The following is a 19,782-nucleotide window of genomic DNA, read 5'->3' as shown; positions in this document are numbered from 1 at the left end:
ACTTGATAGTTTCCGCTTAATAACTTATCTTTCTCTCTAATCCTAAGTGGGACGAATAACCAAAAGATATGCTAAACTAAAGTCTAATTTAATCTCGATTTTATTAAATCTTGTGGTTTACCTTTTTCTTGAGTCTCGTAAAATGAAACGAGAGAATTACTCTCTTGGAAGTTATCTCGTTTAAAGTGAGGTGATGAACTTTTACTTTTAAAGTCGTCACCCAATTTTCTTTTCAAAAATTGGAAAATGAAAATTTTTGCGTTCTTGAACGCAAATGAAAGAGATTCCCAAAATTAATGTTCGGTGCTTGGTTATTTAAGTAAAAAAATATGTTATTTGAGTTTTGAATGGGTTGAACAAGCAAATGAAAGAGATTCCCAAAATTAATGTTCGGTGCTTGGTTATTTAAGTAAAAAAATATGTTATTTGAGTTTTGAATGGGTTGAACAAGCATATATTTTTATGTATTTAAAATTTATAAAAAAAAATAAATATATTTTAATATTTTTAATTGATAACTTAATAATAAGTAATTACAAAAATGAAATAAGACATGATATATGAGTTTTAAATAAAAATATGAAAAAAACTAAAATTAAGATATCTTTTAAATAAGTCAGTCCTAATAATACCTACTAATCATCCAAATGAACTAAAACCAAACAATAACTTAAATGTTTTCATAAGTTTCCACGAACTTTCTAATTATATAGCAGTTGTTTTTGCATCACTTTCTCTATAGATTCCATTTGCCGCCGTTTAGTTTGAACTTATAATTAATAATATCCTATATTCTCAGAGCACGTTTGTTTGATGTTATGTTTTTGATTTTTTTATTATTATTAAAATTTTCATTTACATGTTTTACTTTGTTCAACAATTTACTAAAATATATTATTTTAATTTTATAAAATTCAAATACAAAAATACAATATAAGTAATTTAACAAATTTTGTATTTAAACAAGACTACTTTACTATTTGAATGATATTTTTAGCCGAAGTTTAATATTTTTATAAAAAAGTTTTTTTTTTTTTTTTTTTTTTTTTTTTTTTTTTTTTTTTTTTTTTTTTTTTTTTTACATGAGCAGCCATAATACATTACTTAATTCAATCAACTAAAATTCAAATAATTTTTTTTTCAAAAAACCTTAATCATATTCAAATAAGCCAAAATCAAACTAGCTCTTATATATAGTCTATCAACTAGTAAACTGAATTTACCACATAAAGACGCATAACCCAATATTATATTGATATTTAAAATAAATAAAAAAATGAAATTGAGTAGTAATAGAAGCCCAAGTTTGACAGCTTCAGTTTATTCATTCATTAGCCAACTTTGATTTTTAGAGCATGAAGTTGAATAGTAAATCATAATTTAGAGAATTGGTCACTATTGAAATGCTCAAATAAATAAATAAATATTCAATCAAATGTACAATATCCAAATTAAGGCAATCCAATCCCACCTATAAATACTAGCATTCTTCCTACATATATTTTCATCTCAAATCAATTTAATTCATCTTATCCGGTTTCTATTCCTAGAAAAGCATCACAATGAATAGTTCACCTAAAATTACTTTTGCTTTGTTCTCGTTACTTTTATTGTTAAGTTCTACTTATGGAGCACATTTATCTCCAAAGTTTTATGACAAATCATGTCCCAAAGCTCTCAACACGATAAGGGCAACTATTAAGACGGCGGTGTCACGTGAACGTCGCATGGCTGCATCCCTCGTTCGTCTTCATTTTCACGATTGTTTTGTTCAGGTAGTTAGTTATGGCTTTAAATTGATAACTATTCCTTTATTAGATTATAGGTTGGCTTGACTTGATTAACCTTTCTATTGGTTTTCATCTTTTTTTTAAAGGGTTGTGATGCCTCGATCCTACTTAGCGAACAGGCCACGCCAAATAGCGAGAGAAACGCCTTGCAGAACAGAGGATCTGCTAGAGGATTTGAAGTAGTGGATGCCGCAAAAGTTGAGGTGGAGAAGATTTGTCCGGGAGTTGTTTCTTGCGCAGATATTCTCGCGGTAGCTGCACGAGATGCTTCTGTTGCCGTGAGTATTTCTTTTAAAATCGATGTATAAGACCCTCGAAACGAATGATAACTAACGTGTGTTTCTTTATTCTCTTCGATTAATAGGTCGGTGGTCCTTCATGGGCCGTCAAACTAGGCAGAAGAGATTCCAAAACAGCAAGTCGTGCACTAGCCGAAAGAGATTTGCCACTTTTCACTAGTAGCCTTAAGGAACATATTTCTAACTTTGCTAAGAAGGGACTCAACGCGAGAGATTTAGTGGCATTATCCGGTAAGAAAAATTACATAATAAATTTAGACATTTTTCTTAATGTTAAACTAACAATTAAAATCCTAACATATATTATTTGTTTTTTCAGGATCTCATACTATAGGACAAGCACAATGTTTCACATTCCATGACAGAATATACAGTAATAGCACAATCGATGCAGGCTTTGCCCGAAAGCGTCAACAACAATGCCCTCGTAACGTGAACGATGGTCCATCCAATTTAGCGCCTCTTGATTTAGTTACACCTAATTCGTTCGACAACAACTATTTCAAGAATTTGATTCAAAAGAAAGGTCTTCTTCAGTCAGATCAAGTGCTTTTCAACGGAGGATCAACCGATAATATCGTGGTTGAATACAGTAAGAACCCTTCAAAATTCAAAACAGATTTTGCAGCGGCCATGATTAAAATGGGAGACATTAGCCCTCTCACGGGATCCAAAGGAATAATCAGAAAGATTTGCAGCACTTTAAACTAAACAGTTTAAATGTGTTTTTATTTGAGATGTTATGTCTTTTATTTGTTAAATTTGTTTGTTTGATTGATTTCATTTTGATATGTTCTAAAATAAGTGTATATTGATTCTTAATTTACATTAAAGTTAAAGTTGTATCATTTTAAGAATGTCTTATTAATTGTATTTAATTTCATTAATTGAGAAGGAAGATGTTATGGTTAAAATATTTAACAATAAAATAGCCTTAATTAAGCCTGCATATATAACTCACTCTTTTTAATAACCTCAGGCCTTGTATATAATTTTAATTCTAAGATTTAAAGAGATTTTAATTAGTGACGATGCATATACTTTTGGCGACGGTAATATATTTTAACGTTAATATTATGAAATTAACTACTTTAATAATATTTTTTTTTACATTTGTTTGAAAATTATAAATAAGTAGGAATATTCTATTACGATTCGCACGAATAAAAATATAAATAAATAAAAATTAATAATATGTAATAAATGTTTAAAATTCTTAATAAATCACAAATAATATATTAAAATAAAAAATATAACACTCTAATTTCACATTTTATTCGATTTGGTTTATTGGTAAAACAATTTATTTTCTCACATATCTTATCACATATTTTCTCTGAATGATTCTTATCTTGTGATTTTACACTTTCACTTTGGTTAATCAAATATTTGATTCATATTTTTTAATATTTAACAACGTGACCTCACACTTTGGTTAATATAATATTTAATTAATATTTTTAACCACTCTCAATTAATATCGGACTATTATACCTCGACAAATCACATCCCAATCACATTTAGTTAAAGAATTTTACTTATTTTGTTATGTTGCAAGTTCGAAACATACATATAACATTTTTAATTTTATTTTGAACCATTTTTAGTTTATGGGTGAGTCAACCCACAATCCGACACAAGTATCAATTTACTCTCACATATATATCTAAATTAATCACAACTCTCGACCCGGCAATCTGGACACTTTCAAATTAAGCATCAATATATATATATATATATATATATATATATATATATATATATATATATATATATATATATATATATTAGTTAGTTAGTTAAAAAGTTGGATTTATATTTTTAAATTATTTTGCGTTCATCAATTTTGGTGTTGAATTTAAAATATAAAGGTTTATTAGCTTAATTGGTTAAAAGTTTATACTTGTTTTTGTTAGGTTGTAAGTTCAAAACATACATATATTAATTTTAATTTAATTTTTAACCGTTTTAAGTTTATGACGGATCAACTCACAATCCGACCCAAATATTCAATTACTGTCACATATATATTCAAATTAACCACAATTCTCGACCCAAGTCTTATTAGTCTTGTTGGTTAAAGAATTGTACTTATTTTGTTAGGTTCCAAGTTCGAAACATACTTATAGCAATTTTAATATATGCATTAATATATATATAGTTAGTTAAAAAATTGAACTTATATTTTAAAATGTACGTTAATCAAATTTGAAATTGCATTTAAAATATAAAGTCTTATTAACCTACTTGGTTGAAGGGTTACTTATTTTGTTATGTTGCAAGTTCAAACATACATATAGCATGTTTGATTTTATTTTTAACAGTTTTAAGTTTATGGACGGACCTACAATCCGACCCAAATATTTATTTACTCTCACATATATATCAAAATTAACCATAGCTCTTAACCCGACAATCCAAAACAATTGAAATTAAGTATCATTATATATATATTTTGGTGAGAGTAAAATATAGAAAGAAAATCAAAATCAAAATTCAAATTCAAATTCTATGTTAAATAAATATTTATTTTTCACAAGTAGACATTTAATAGCTTTTGTCATCCAAGTTCACAAGTGGAGATCTTTTCTGCCAAACAATTTTGATTTTGTTTTTTTATTGATTCATAACTTTAATAAAATTTGAAAACAAAATATGTATGCGGTGTAATAAAAAAAACAGTTAACTTTAAGTTATAACATAATAAATTGTTCGAATTTAAAAAAAAAAAAAAAAATTATTAGAAAATCAGCTACACTTGTAATCATAAAAAAAAACTCACAAGAAAACACTTCCAACATTCGATCAACCCATTTATCTTGCTATAAAGAATCATTGAGATAACGAAATATAAAATAATCAATAACACAAATTTTGCAACCCTTCTTTCCTTTGAAGATCATCATCCAAGGGTTAGTGAATAGACAAATAGACCCAGTACTCACACTCCAAACATTAATTCCATAACAAACTCAGAAGGATGATTCTATCCCAAATCTTCATAACCATTTTCTCAATAATAATTCAATATTAATTTATTAATTTAGAATTTACTAATAAAGAAAGATATATAACTCCACATAATATTAATAAAAATTACATTTACAAAGTTGAAATAAACAATAATCATCTCTCTATGATCGTTGTCGTCGTCAACATCATCGTTTTCATCATTTTCAGGATCATATTCGTCGTCAACATCTATGGTCTAAGCATTAGAGAACTTCAATGGTTAAGACATCCTAGTGACCGTCTTCATCCTCTTATTCATCATTGTTTTCGTTATTAATAAAAATATATATAACAAATTTTATAAAAGACATTCATTTAACTTTTTTCTCATCAACACTGACTTCTTATTCTCATTCTCGATTAACCAACAATATCATTTTTATCTAGTAGAGCTCTTATATTATTAATCGTGTTACCTCACTTATGCACTCAACCATCTCAACAGTACTAACATCTTTTACCATCACTTTTGACAAACCAACTATCTAATCATATCACAAACCTCTTTACCTTCATTTTTTTAAGCCAACAAATTCATTCATAAATTGAACCCACGATCCGACCAAAATATTCATTTACTCTTACATATATATCACAATTAAAATTCAAATTAAAAATTATTATATATATAAATTAGTTAGTTAAAAAGTTGAATGAGAAGAATGTCAATTTTATTTATAAAGTTGGAACGAGGTGTCAAATTTATTTACAAAGTTGTAAAATTCTATTTATGTATATAAACTTGTCAAAGTGTGTCAAAATTATTTAACATAACGGAATGTCTCAAACGGCGTTAAATTTTTATCCACGTGGATATTTATTTTTTTATATTTTTTTAACCTATTTTTTACATTTCAAACAGACTTTTTTTTTTCTATTTAATATATAAAATTAAATAAATAAAATTTTCCTTCTTCTACCTACCATCATCTTCATCCCCTCTCTTCACCAGCAGGCAGCCCACCATCATCTTCATCGATCCCCTCTCTTTCACAGCCGCCGCAACCAATCTATTCACATTCAAGAACTCAACAAATCGAATCTCAATCTCCAGAGGATGTCGCAAGCTGTTTTTTCTATTCCTTTTTTAACTAGATCATTCATATACTTTGATATTATTGTTAGGCCTGATAATACAGACTTGTTTCGTGATCTGATCATCGAATGGACCAGTTTCGATCAAACAATATAATATCTGTAATAAACCTTGTTTATCTGCGATTGAACTCTGTGATTGAGGATCTAACTAAATGAGTTTCAAAACCCTAGCTGAAGCGATCTTGGAACTAGTTTTTCCTTCACGAAGAACAATCAGAAACAATGACAAACAAGTGACATATCACATTTAACTTATCAAAATCTCAATTTTATTTTTCAAAATTCTAACCATCCGCTAAAAACTTATTGTTCTAATCCCCTAGTTGCAGGCAAATTATTCAAATAAAATCCAGAATTTCTAGTTTGATGTTTCGCATTGAATATATAACATATTACTTTGACATCAATTGAGAAGAACATAGGATAAAATTTGGAGAGAGAAGACAAAGTGGGTATGAGAAATTGTGGATGAGATTTTGGAGATTAAGATTTAAATAAGAAGAATATGAATCGGGTGAAGGAAGAGAGAATGAAATTATTATTTATTTATTTATTAAATGTAAAGAAAAAGTCTGTTTGAAATGAAAAAAATAAGTTAAAACAAAACATAAAATAAATATCCACGTGGATAAAAAAATTAACTCCGTTTGAAACATTCCGTTATGTCAAATAATTTTAACACATTTTGACAAGTTTATATACATAAATAAAATTTTACAACTTTGTAATAAATTTGACACCTCCCTCCAACTTTATAAATAAAATTGACATTCTTCCCAAAGTTGAATATATATATATATATATATATTATTAGGAACGACGCACGTTCATTAAATTTTGTGTTGAATTTATAATATAAAGTCTTATTAGCCTAGTTAATTAAAGGGTTAAAGACTTAAGTATCAATTTACTCTCACATATACATCAAAATTAACCACACCTCTCCACCCGACAAATTAAGAAAAAATCAAATTAAGTATTATTATTATTATTATTATATATATATATTTATTTAAGATGTTAAAACTCTTTATATTTTAACTGCCCTAGTCATTCAAATAATTAAAGAATATTCAAACTAACTTATTTTTATATCAAATAATAAAATTTTCAAATAACCCAAATCAAACTGCAATATATACCGTCTATCAACTAGTTAACTGAATTTACTACATAAAGACACATAACCCAATATTATATTGATATTTCAAATAAAAAGGAAAGTGAGTAGTAATAGAAGCCCAAAAGTTTGACAACTTCAACTTATTCATTAGCCAACTTTGATTTGTAGTGCATCATGAAGTTGAATAGTGAATCAGAAGATTATAGAATTTGGTCACTCTTGATATATATGCTCAAATAAATAAATATTCAATCAAATGTATAATATATCCAAATTAAGGGCAATTCAATCCAACCTATAAATACTATGCCTTCTTCATACATATGTTCTCATCTCATCTCAAATCAACTTAATTCATATTATCTGGTTTATATTCCAGAAAACATCGCAATGAATACTTCACATAAAATTACTTTTGTATTGTTCTCATTACTTTTATTGCAAGGTCCTACTTATGGAGCACATTTATCTTCAAAGTTTTATGAAAAAAAATGTCCTAAAGCTCTCAACACGATAAGGGCAACTATTAAGAAGGCGGTGTCACGTGAACGTCGCATGGCTGCATCTCTTGTTCGTCTTCATTTTCATGATTGTTTTGTGCAGGTTATTAATAATGGTTTTAATAAGTTCATAACAATTTCTTTATTAGATTGGCTTGATTTAATTAACCTTTCTAATGGTAATTCTCTATTGTTTTGACAGGGTTGTGATGCCTCGAATCTACTTAACGAAAAAGCCACACCAACGAGCGAGAGAAACGCGTTGCAGAACAAAGGATCTGCTAGAGGATTTGAAGTAGTGGATGCGGTAAAAGTTGAGGTGGAGAAGATTTGTCCGGGAGTTGTTTCTTGTGCAGATATTCTCGCGGTAGCTGCACGAGATGCTTCTGTTGCCGTGAGTATTTCTTTTAAAATCGATGTATAAAACCCTCAAAACGAATGATAACTAATGTGTGTTTCTTTATTCTCTTCGACTAATAGGTCGGTGGTCCTTCATGGGCCGTCAAACTAGGCAGAAGAGATTCTAAAACAGCAAGTCGTGATCTAGCTGAAAGAGATTTGCCACTTTTCAATAGTAGCCTTAAGGAACATATTTCTAACTTTGCTAAGAAGGGACTTAATACGAGGGACTTAGTGACATTGTCCGGTAAAAAAACTAAAATTTTAAAAAAAATATTTTCTTAATGTTAAACCAACAATTATAATCATAATATATATATTTTTTTCAGGATCACATACTATAGGACAAGCACAATGTTTCACATTCCATGACAGAATATACAGTAATAAAACAATTGATCGAGGATTCGCACGAAAGCGTCAACAACAGTGCCCTCGTAACGTGAAAAATGGTGCATCCAATTTAGCGCCTCTTGATTTAGTTACACCAAAATCGTTCGACAATAACTATTTCAAGAATTTGATTCAAAAGAAAGGTCTTCTTCAGTCAGATCAAGTTCTTTTCAACGGAGGATCAACCGATAAAATTGTTGTCGAATACAGTAAGAACCCTTCAAAATTCAAAAAAGATTTTGCAGCAGCCATGATTAAAATGGGAGACATCAGCCCTCTCACAGGATCAAAGGGAATAATCAGAAAGATATGTAGAGAAGTTTAAATGTTTGATTTATCGTATTTAATTTAGTTTTAATTTTAGAGAAGTGTACACTCATTCTCATTACATATTGTATTCCCTTTCAAGTGAAGAAATAAGGTCATATATATAATATGTTTTGGGACACAATAATCTCTAGTGGAAATATAAAAATGAATTTATTTATAATCTTCCACTCTTTGGATTAATGGATCATCCAATTAAAAATATTAACAAAATATATAACTAGTTAGAAAGAGTTCTAAAATAGATATAGATAAAGTATGTCCACAAATTGTCCCATTATGCAGACCTAAGGTATAGATATTTTACAAATTTAAATAATATTCAAATTATCTGTAACTATGATTATAAACTGTAGTTGAAATCCTAATGTATAATTATTTCTTTTTAAGAAAAATTAATAATAAATATCTTTTAATAAGTCCTGCATATAACTTGCTCTTTTAAAAACGGGCCTTCTATGATTTAGATGATGCCTATACCCTTAACAAGGGTATTGAAATAGTGTCCGACTCTTACTACTGAGTTACGAGTCTCTGTAACTGCATATCAACTATTGTGTAAACATTATTATTAGGTTAATAACTTTATTTTTAATTACCATTAATACTAAGAAATTAACAATATTTCTTTTATCATTGTAAAAAATCATAATTAATATCCGTCTTAAACTTTGACTAAGTCTAATATTTGTCAAAAAAAAAATTGGAATTGTTGTCACTGATTTCTTATTTTATCACTAATTTAAGTCTTAAAACTAATATATATAGGGTAATATCCATCTCAAGCAAAATTCAAATTCTCTTCCATGTTAAATAAATATTTATTTTCACAAGGAGACAAAAATAGTTAAATTGATAATTAAAGTTCACGAGTGGACATCTTCCTGCATTTATCCATAACTTTTATAGAATTCCAAAAAAATCAATATGTGAATGGGTTCAGAAACAAGTAAGTTTAAGTTATAATATAATAAGCTATATATATGGATCTAATTTTAAAAAAAAATATATTAAAGAAACACAACAGTTGTAATCATAAAAAAAAAAACTCAAAAGAAAACACTTTCAATTATTTAACTATGACTTTTAATTCAATGAATTTAAGTACAAATTATGTATTAGTTTTAAATTATATTATTATTTACAACATATGTTAGTATAAACAAATCATATACTTCAACCTTAAAAACAATATCACATGTTAAGTAAATTTAAAAATTTTAACCAAAAATTAGCCCAAATATTAGTTCCAGATAAATTTTAATCTCATTCAACAACTATTTTTTTATCAAATAAAAATAAATAAAAATCACTCGTTTAAAACGTACCAAAAATTAGAGTAGTAGTTGGGAAAATAAGAAAGTGTCTTTGTCTGTGTCAGCATCAATTCCTTGACACATTCTGTTGTTACTAAGTCACCTAGCTAACTCAATTTAATATAAATAACTTACATTTATTTGTAATAAAAAAAAAAATTAAAAAATCAATAATAGAAGACAAAGGGCTAGCTTAATTCATCTTATTCTCTAAACGTTTATATACATTTGATATGGGTAATATTTGAATGTGTTTGATATACTTCATCTTTTAATTCTTATGTCTTCCAAAATTATTCAGATATTTGTTAAATGTTGAGATACATTTGATTTTTTTTATTCATTATGGTGTATTTGTTAAAATTATTATAATAATTTATTACGTAAACACTAATTATTCGTATTTATAAGCTCAATCAAATCATTTCATTGGGATAGCTCTAGTGGTAAGAGTCGGTACCTAAAAGATTAAATACGAGTTTGATTTTTATTTAGAATGTCTTAAGTTGAAGTAATGTTATGACTAGTTAATGTCCGTTAACTTTCTATATTAAAAATATAATAATAAATAAACTCAATCGAATAGTTGTAACCCAAAATTTGACAGCTTCATCAACTTATTCATTAGCCTGACTTTGATTTGTATGCTGAAAATTGAATCACAAGATAGAGAATTGGTCATGAATAAAATGCTTAAATAAAATATTCAATCACATGTAGGATTTAGGATGTCTAAATTAAGGCAATCCAATAAAATCTCCCCTATATATTCTTGTGTCTTCATACATATGTTTTCATCTCAAATCAATTTTAATTCATACAACACCATAGAGAAAAAGAGAAAGGGTGAGTAAAATTGTATTCGAAGAAAAGAATCGTTATGAATTCAACCAAAATTGCAAATAGTCGCCTTTCAACTATAACTTTTGTGTTGTTATCGATATTTTTATTCATACGTCCTATTTATGGAGCACATCTATCTTCAAGGTTTTATGAGAAAACATGTCCCAACGCCCTTAGCACGATAAGGGCAAGTATTAAGCAGGCAGTGTCGCATGAACGTCGCATGGCTGCATCCCTAGTTCGACTTCATTTTCACGATTGTTTTGTTCAGGTTGTTAATTATGGTTTTGAGTTCATAACTATTCCTTTATTAGATTATTCGGTTCTCAATTTAGTTAATTTTTTTATTGGATTTTTTTCTTCGATAGGGTTGTGATGCTTCAATCTTACTTAACGAACAAACCACCCCGACAAGCGAGAGAAACGCGTTGCAAAACATAGGATCTGCTAGAGGATTTGAAGTAGTGGATGCGGTAAAGATTGAGGTGGAAAAGATATGTCCGGGAGTTGTTTCTTGTGCAGATATACTTGCGGTAGCAGCACGAGATGCTTCTGTTATTGTGAGTATTTGTTTTAAAGACATGCATGTTCAATACAAACAAAACTAATGATCATTAACATGTGTGTTTATTCTCTTCGATTAATAAGGTGGGTGGCCCTTCATGGACAGTCAAACTAGGAAGAAGAGATTCGACAACAGCAAGTCGTGCATTAGCCGAAAAAGATTTGCCTCTTTTCAATAGTAGCCTTAACGAACACATTTCTAACTTTGCCAAGAAGGGACTCAACGCAAGAGATTTAGTGGCATTGTCCGGTAAGAAAAACGAAATTATAAATAAATACATTTTTTCTTATTGTTATACAAAAAAAATAACATTTAAAAAAAAAATCAGGATCACATACAATAGGACAAGCACAATGTTTCACATTTCGTGACAGAATATACAGTAATAGTATAATCGATCCAGGCTTTGCCCGAAAGTGCCAACAACAGTGCCCTCGTAACGAGAATAATGGTGCATCCAATTTAGCGCCTCTTGATTTAGTTACACCCGAATTCATTTGACAATCATTATTTCAAGAATTTGATTCAAAAGAAAGGTCTTCTTCAATCAGACCAAGTGCTTTTCAATGGAGGATCAACCGATAATATTGTGGTCGAATACAGTAAGAACCCTTCAAAATTCAAAGCAGATTTTGCAACCGCCATGATTAAAATGGGAGACATTAACCCTCTCATGGGATCCAATGGAATAATCAGAAAGATTTGCAGCACTTTAAACTAACAAGTTTAAGTGTGGGAATAGTATGTGTTTTTGTGAGATATTATAGTCTTTTATTTGTTAAATTTGTTGATTGATTTCATTTAGTGTATGTTCCAAAATGAGTATATTGTTTCTTTACTTCAAATTTGTATCATAAGAATATTTTATTTGTATTTCATTAATTGAGAAGGAATAAGATACCATTTGTTTATAGTTTTTGAACCAAAATTTAATGATATTCTTTTTTCTAGATTTTATAAACACAAGTTACAAATAAACATGTGTATAAATTTTAAAAAAAAAACAAATAGCCTTTTCTAGTTATAATCATTATTTATTTAATATTAATTCATTATTTAGTAACAATTTATTTTGACTTGATTTGTACAAAGTTTAAATAAAATAATTAGTCCATATTATATCAAAAATATTTCCAAAACAATGACTCTAACCATTTTTAATTGCAATTAACTAGCCAATCTATATATGTTCCTACAATTAAGAAAGTTAAAATAAAATTTTACCAGCCAAGTCTAAAAATATATTATTTAAAAGATATGTAGCATTTTATAATAACAGTGAATTTTTCAAAATTTCAAAAAAACAAATTATCTAGAATAAAATCCTTATGTAAAAGCTGTGTAACCAAATAAACTCAATGTGTAGGGAAATTACATGGCAAAAAAGTACATGTATAAAAGGAGAGATCATGTAGCATTACTACAAAGGCAGAAAGATTGCTATCTTTCTAAAAAAACACTGAAAACACACATAAAACCAAACATTCAAGGAAACATGTTTATTATAAAATGATAATTTAAGGTAGCATTTATCAAGGGGCAAGCCTTTGAGGATCACGAGGAAAGAGCGAAGTCTTGCGAATGTTGTTGAGAGCGCAAAATAGCATCACCACTCGTTCTAACCCCAACTCCGAACCCACCATGTGGTGGTGCTCCACTCCTGTATAAAACAAACGCAGCTCAACTCAACAGCATATCTTTGCAAAGAATGGAACATTGATAGTGAACAAGTCTTGAAGAATACTGATGATGAGAAGATAAATTTTTTATGTGTTAATTAGTGTTTGTTCCAAGTTGTGTTCAAGCTTTTATTTGAATTGGAGGCAAATCCTGTTTTGCTCTTCATTTCAAGTTTAGGTTTTTTTTACCCGGGTTTATTCTCGGGGTGACTAGCATGACCCCCACAGTAATGATCTCCTTTAAATTAGAGTGTTCTTAGTGGAGGTATCGAACCTGAAACCTTTGGTTTCTTAGGTAAGAACTTTGCTACTTGAGTTACTGTGGGTTCAAGTTCAAGTTATAAACTCTTTTGTTGGATTCTACTATTTCCAAAAAAGGTAGACTATATTGTGACCAGTTGTAGGATATCTATAATTACAATGAAACCGAACTCGAAAGATAATAAGACATACCTGAAAGAATCAATATAAGTTGTTATTGTGCTAACTTCAATCCCGCAAGCTTTTGCACGTGTCTCCAAGAATTCAGGTACATGTACACGTTGAGCACCTGATATTATCTCCTCGCCTAAAAATTTTATTAGGTATAAGAATAATCAAAGTTAGACCATGATGAAATGAATACTTTCTTTGGGTTTTAATATAGTTTAGTTGAACAAAATTTCAACTTGTACAAAACATAAAATATGATGAAATAAAAAAACTACTAAAAGAATAAACATTGGTGCCTTTATTCAATAAATTAAAAAGCACTTGTTAAGTACGACAAAAAAATGCGAAAATAAAAGGATCCCAAAATGGCTTATTGTCGGAAAAATAAAGAAAAATGTTTAACAAATTTGACAAAAAACAAGCCAATCGGGTAGAGAGGATTGCATAAAAATATTTCCTTGTAAACTTTTTTCATGTTGATCATGACAAATTCACAATTATCTCAAAAGTAATAATCTGATCAAATAAAATAATAATAATTCTATATCAAATTTGGATCATGATCTGCAAAATAATTTGTATAACAAATGAAGCAATTAAATCAAACTATAAACTATATTATGATCCATAAAAGTTTTATTCCAAACAAAGACTTTCAACTTTAACTTTTGGCAATTTTTCAAAGGAGCGGTGATTGTTACAAAATATCATTTTCGAAAATAGGTTCATTGCTAGAAACTCAATATGAATATGTTAAGGTTGTACATTCAGATTTACAAGTTCCATCTTTTAAAGTATTTTAGAACGATGTTGGATAGAACTTAAGACTCATCCAAGTATCATCATTTAGAGGTTCTTTACTCGGATTTGATATTTAGCATTAAGAATAGAGCTGGGTCATTAAATTGTTACCTCGAATGAAGACATCAAATGAGTTACTGTAAGCTGAGTCATCACAGCAAGGCATGGTATAGAATGGACGAACAGCTAAAGGGTATCGATGCAGTATATAAAACTCAGTACCGTACCTGCATTTAATAAAGATATGTCCAATTTTGTTACAATCAAATTCTTTTATTTGAAAAGCAAAATTAAAAGTTTTTTACTTTTCAAAAACAAGTTGGCCCAGTTTTCTCTCTATCTCTGTGTTTAGATCTCCAAGAGGATCAACTTCGACACCAGCTTCCTGTCCAAACGTACATGAAAATCAGTATTAAAATGAAAGTTTGTTCACTCCAATACCCATGATCATTTCAGTATATTATTAAAGCTCACAAATTGGCAGGACAAACTTAGCCTATTATGAAACGGGCATTTTACCACAATCTAAGGCACAATCATGATCCAATTGGAAAATTGCTAAAGCTAAAATTGAAAGTGAATTTTTTTTGTTTGTTATAAGTTTGATTTTTTCGAACACACAACCTCAATCTCTCAGGTCCAAACTCTTTTCACTTGAGCCACATGGGTCGAATAAGTTTGCTACTTTTATTACAATCCAGATTCTAATGTTATTTTTTACTTCATTTGTTAGGCAGATTAATTCAGATTATGTGAAGTTTTGCTTCATTTGATATAAAGTTTATTTACTAGATCATGATTCATATTAATCATTGTTAGGATCTTAAAATGTGTAATAAAACAGCTTAATAACCATTCTTTGTAAGAGAAGATAGATATAAAAAACTGACCTTCAGCATTTGGATCCCTTCCGGAAATGTCAGCCTTAATGTCTTCTCAGGTACTGCAAACCCAAGTCCAATTATTAGAAATCTATTATTGTCATGAATCAAACTATCTAGCAAACGGTTTCCGAAAACATAAGCAAGTTCTTATATAAGTTTGAAAACCTGAAAGATAAGTGAAGAAGATCACTACTTCAATAAAAAAACATCAAATATTGCAAATAACCTTCAGGGGCTGAAATGGATACTGTTGGTTAATTGCACCAAGTTCTTTCTGGCATTCTGCATTTAGAGTATCAAATATAGCAACAAATAATCCATCTACAATGTCCATCACCTGAATAAAAAAGATGACACCGCTTAGAAATGTATATACCCCTACATACAGTAACTAGTAAAAAAAAACTTGAAAACCAGTTCACTTATTAGAGGAAATAAGCTTTACCTCAGAGTAATGCTCTTTAATTTCCATTTCAACATCAAGACCTGTAAACTCACACAAATGTCTATGGGTAAACGAGTCTTCTGCTCTGAAAACCGGACCAATCTCAAAAACTCTTCCAAAATCACCACATATTGACATTTGCTTATGAAGCTGAGGCGACTGAGCCAAACACTGCAGGTTGTCCTTTATATTGAAGCCTGAAAACTGCAGATCCACCCTCACTGGAACCACCCATCAATTTAGGTGTATGAATCCCAAAAAATCCTTTCGATACCAAAAACCTTTCGAATATCTACATAATAATAATAATAATCAATAAGAAAGAAAGAAGGAAAAATTCTCAACTTCTTGAGAAATCTGCCTAGATAAATATATTATACCTCTTGAACCTTCCATTGAATGCGGAAAATCGCATTATTCGCAGGTGTGCGCAAGTCGAGCACACGATTGTTCAGACGAGTGTCCTGATTAACTCGCACTAGCTGTTCTCCAGCCTGCACTCTTCAACTAGCCATATCAACATACCATTCATATAATAGAATAAATGCAAGTTTATTATAGAAATTCAAATGAAATGACCCAATAATTGATAATGATGTGATCTTTATATCAAATTACACAATAAATCCTACCAATTAGTGAAACATGAAATTGAAGTATCATACTACTATTCTTGTCAATTAAAACATGAAATTTTCACTTAAGTATACCTCAATAGCTTTCTCAATTTCAACATCACTGCGTGCAGCATCCTCAATATTGATAGGTAAAGGAGCCATTGCCAAACTAATACATCGAACTTTCCTTGCTTGAATCTCAACCTGCATTGAGACATGAGTTTAAAGGAAAAATATAATCTTGAACATAAAGGGTGTGATTAAAAGGAACTTATAATACCTGCTGAGAAGCACCCTTAATGGGATCCTTAGGAACAGTGATAACCCCTTCAACATCAACAATCGATTCTTTATTCAGACTTGTGACAAACTTCACCATCTGAGGGCTAACAAGGTTGGGCGCAACAGACAACACACATTGAACAGTAAATCCCTTCTCTCTCAAAACAAAGAAGGCCATTTTCTTACTCACGCCTCGGATCGTCTGTAATCGTCCACGTACAAGTACGCTCTGGTCCTTAAGTTCCGCCACAAGCAATCCAACTTCAGTCCAGACACGACCAGTTACGGCCTTCGATTGGAGTTCAACAAGAGGAACCATGCCATAATTTTCCGCCAAAGGATCGGCGGCCTCATCGAGCGACACACCGGAGAGAGCAGTTGAAGCGGCGGCGGCGGCTGAATGTTGCTGGCGACGACGCTCTTTCTCAAGCTTGGCTGCTTCTTTCTTTGCAGCTTTCTTGCTCTGAGCTGCAGCGGAGTTCTCTTCATCACGTTGTTCCATTGGAATTGGAGCAGGGTTTTCGGATTCAGACGACATTAGAGAATCGGAAATGGAGAAGAGAAATGAATTTCAAGAACTGTAAAAATGGTTTCTTGGTCGGAAGTCATACATAGGGCTTTTGTGGGCTAGGGTTGGACTTTATATATTAAATGTGATTATAAAAAAAAAGCCCAATTGATTAATTTACATTAAATATGTTCAAATTATTATTACAAATATAATATTATGCTATATTTTAATTGTTATATAATAATAAATAGTATATTTGAGTTTTATTAATTTAAATTATTTTTTATTTTAATTTAAGAAGTTATAGATAATGTCCCATCTTCAATTTAAACAATTTTAGTAAAAATTGAAAAAGTCATATTTCATCTCACTAATTTAAATTTAATACAACAAGTTCATTTGAATATTTATAAAATTATATTTTATTTTATTATTTATAATAGATTTAATTTTCAACTTATTGAATGGATAATTTTGACTAAATATAATAAGGTTCTAATAAATAAATTTATTCTATTAAAAGGTCATATATTTGATCTATATAATAAATATGTATAACTTATAAGATTGTAGTTGATTAATAATAACACTTAATTTGTAAATTGAAAAAAATAAGATATTTCAAATAATTATCCAAAAGTTGCAAGACTAGATTGTTGAAAGGTTTCTAGTTTAGTTAATATGTTTTATTATTTATTTAAGATTTTAGCCTAAATAGTTTTATTTTAAAAATATAAGTAATAAAATATTTTAAAATATGATTTGATTTTAATTTTCTTTAATAACTTAATAATTAATATATATATATTATTTATAATTATTAAAATTAATGATAAATTTAAATTAGATACTCTTAAACCATTGTTTTATTTTAAAATTTTAATAAGATTAATTTTTATATATTTAATTTTAGAATAACTACTAAAAAAGATTTGTATAATATTTATCAAAATATTGTATTACATATTATCACTAAGATTTATTTATTTTGAATTTTTTTAATAAGATTATTAATTTTAAATAATAATATTATATAAATATTTCAGAAGTTATTCTAAATAATATATTATAAAAAAATTATATATTAACAAAAAAACAATGTTTAAAAGTATTTTTTTAAATTATAATTAATTTTGATAATTATAAATATATATATATATATATATATATATAATATATTATATATATATATATATTAGAATTGTCATGTTAATAAAACAAAATCAAATCATATTTTAAAAATATTTATTACTTATTATTTTAAAATAAAATTATTAACCTAAATCTTAAATAAATAATATATCATAATAACTAATAATCTAAAGATTTGTTGGTATAGTGGTTTGAATATTTAATAATTACATAGTTGATTTTTTTTTGTTTTTTTAAATGGTAAGAGGGTGACATGATCATTAATTCTTAAAAAAGAAAAATCTAATTCTTAAAATGAGGGTACATTAATCCACCAATTTCCACAATAACTTTTCTTCCATTATTTATCTGGAATTATTCATTAGAATATCTTGTTGATTTATCTTCCAACCATAACTATCAACAATTTAATGTATAATCGTCAATTTATGTCTATTAATTGATGTTTTCAAGTAATAAAATTACCAAATCTGTTTTGACCCAAATCAAAAAGGCGGACCAATCAACGAGCGTCAGACTAACACACTGAAGAACACAAACATTGTTTTCACCTTTGAACTCTCTTCTTCTGGACACCCAGATTAAACATTGGTGGAAGTCTTTAATTTTTCAAAATGGAACTTCATGAATATTAACCAAACGATTGAATTCAAAAATTAAATGATCATAAACGGATAATCATTTCGCCCATCACCGGTAGAAAAATGGGCATCACCGGTAGAAAAATGGGCATCAGTAAAAGACAATGCCGGTACTGAAAACGAAAAAGCTGTTATGATGACTTTTTGTCACGGCTTTATAGTGTTGTTAACCATTCGTTACAGAAAGGGTGTTACTAATATGTGTTTTCAACACATAAGTAAAAGTTCATTTTGAGGCCATGGCTCAAGTTATGTAATTATTAATGAAGTTGTGTTGGAATTACCCCATTTCAGACACCTTGTCTTGCAACACGATTCATTGTGACCAAGAGCATTAATCTAATAAAGGGATGAATAGATTTGTAGAGGACTCTCCAAGTTTTTCAAAACATTCAAAACTATCCAAAACCATCAAGTGTAGAGGCTTGGGTGATTTTTGAAGTTGGAGGTAAATGATGTTCTTCATTAGTCGTTTATGTCCAAAGTGAAGAAATATATTTTTTTGGCATTTTCAAATGAAGCGTCTGCTAACATCATGATGATGTCATCTCCACATTTTAAATTGTTTTGGCGCGGTTGACTCGTGTTGACACGAGTTGACCGACTCGAACCGCCCAATTTGACTCGGTTTTTTTCTTTTGCCTTTTCGAAAGCTTCCATACAAAATTGTCAA

General features: G+C 28.9%; 3 protein-coding genes and 1 pseudogene across 3 annotated transcripts; 3 read left to right on the top strand and 1 right to left on the bottom strand.

The window, feature by feature from the left end:
* The first annotated feature begins 1,532 nt into the window (after positions 1-1,532).
* LOC124927384 (lignin-forming anionic peroxidase-like) lies at positions 1,533-2,800 on the top strand. Its single transcript, XM_047467791.1, has 4 exons — positions 1,533-1,775; positions 1,877-2,068; positions 2,155-2,320; positions 2,409-2,800. Exons 1-4 carry the CDS (start codon positions 1,563-1,565, stop codon positions 2,798-2,800), a joined length of 963 nt encoding a protein of 320 aa, XP_047323747.1. The 5' UTR covers positions 1,533-1,562.
* Positions 2,801-7,712: 4,912 nt separating this feature from the next.
* On the top strand, positions 7,713-8,939 carry LOC124927707 (lignin-forming anionic peroxidase-like). Its single transcript, XM_047468163.1, has 4 exons — positions 7,713-7,925; positions 8,025-8,216; positions 8,303-8,468; positions 8,551-8,939. Exons 1-4 carry the CDS (start codon positions 7,713-7,715, stop codon positions 8,937-8,939), a joined length of 960 nt encoding a protein of 319 aa, XP_047324119.1.
* A 2,198-nt stretch (positions 8,940-11,137) lies between these two features.
* Positions 11,138-12,386, top strand: LOC124924234 (annotated as a pseudogene).
* Positions 12,387-12,975: 589 nt separating this feature from the next.
* Positions 12,976-17,395, bottom strand: LOC124926145 (aspartate--tRNA ligase 2, cytoplasmic-like). Its single transcript, XM_047466321.1, is given in 12 exon segments — positions 12,976-13,290; positions 13,292-13,325; positions 13,798-13,912; positions 14,689-14,804; positions 14,883-14,962; positions 15,468-15,512; positions 15,688-15,798; positions 15,907-16,077; positions 16,079-16,198; positions 16,287-16,400; positions 16,617-16,727; positions 16,804-17,395. Coding segments are annotated over 12 exon segments (1,650 nt in total). The 5' UTR covers positions 17,344-17,395; the 3' UTR covers positions 12,976-13,197.
* Positions 17,396-19,782: the final 2,387 nt, after the last annotated feature.

Source organism: Impatiens glandulifera, chromosome 2 (genome assembly GCF_907164915.1).
Source record: "Impatiens glandulifera chromosome 2, dImpGla2.1, whole genome shotgun sequence".
Classification (NCBI taxonomy): Eukaryota; Viridiplantae; Streptophyta; class Magnoliopsida; order Ericales; family Balsaminaceae; genus Impatiens; species Impatiens glandulifera.
Note: the sequence above shows the minus strand (reverse complement) of the source record. Positions and strands in the feature narration are given on the sequence as shown.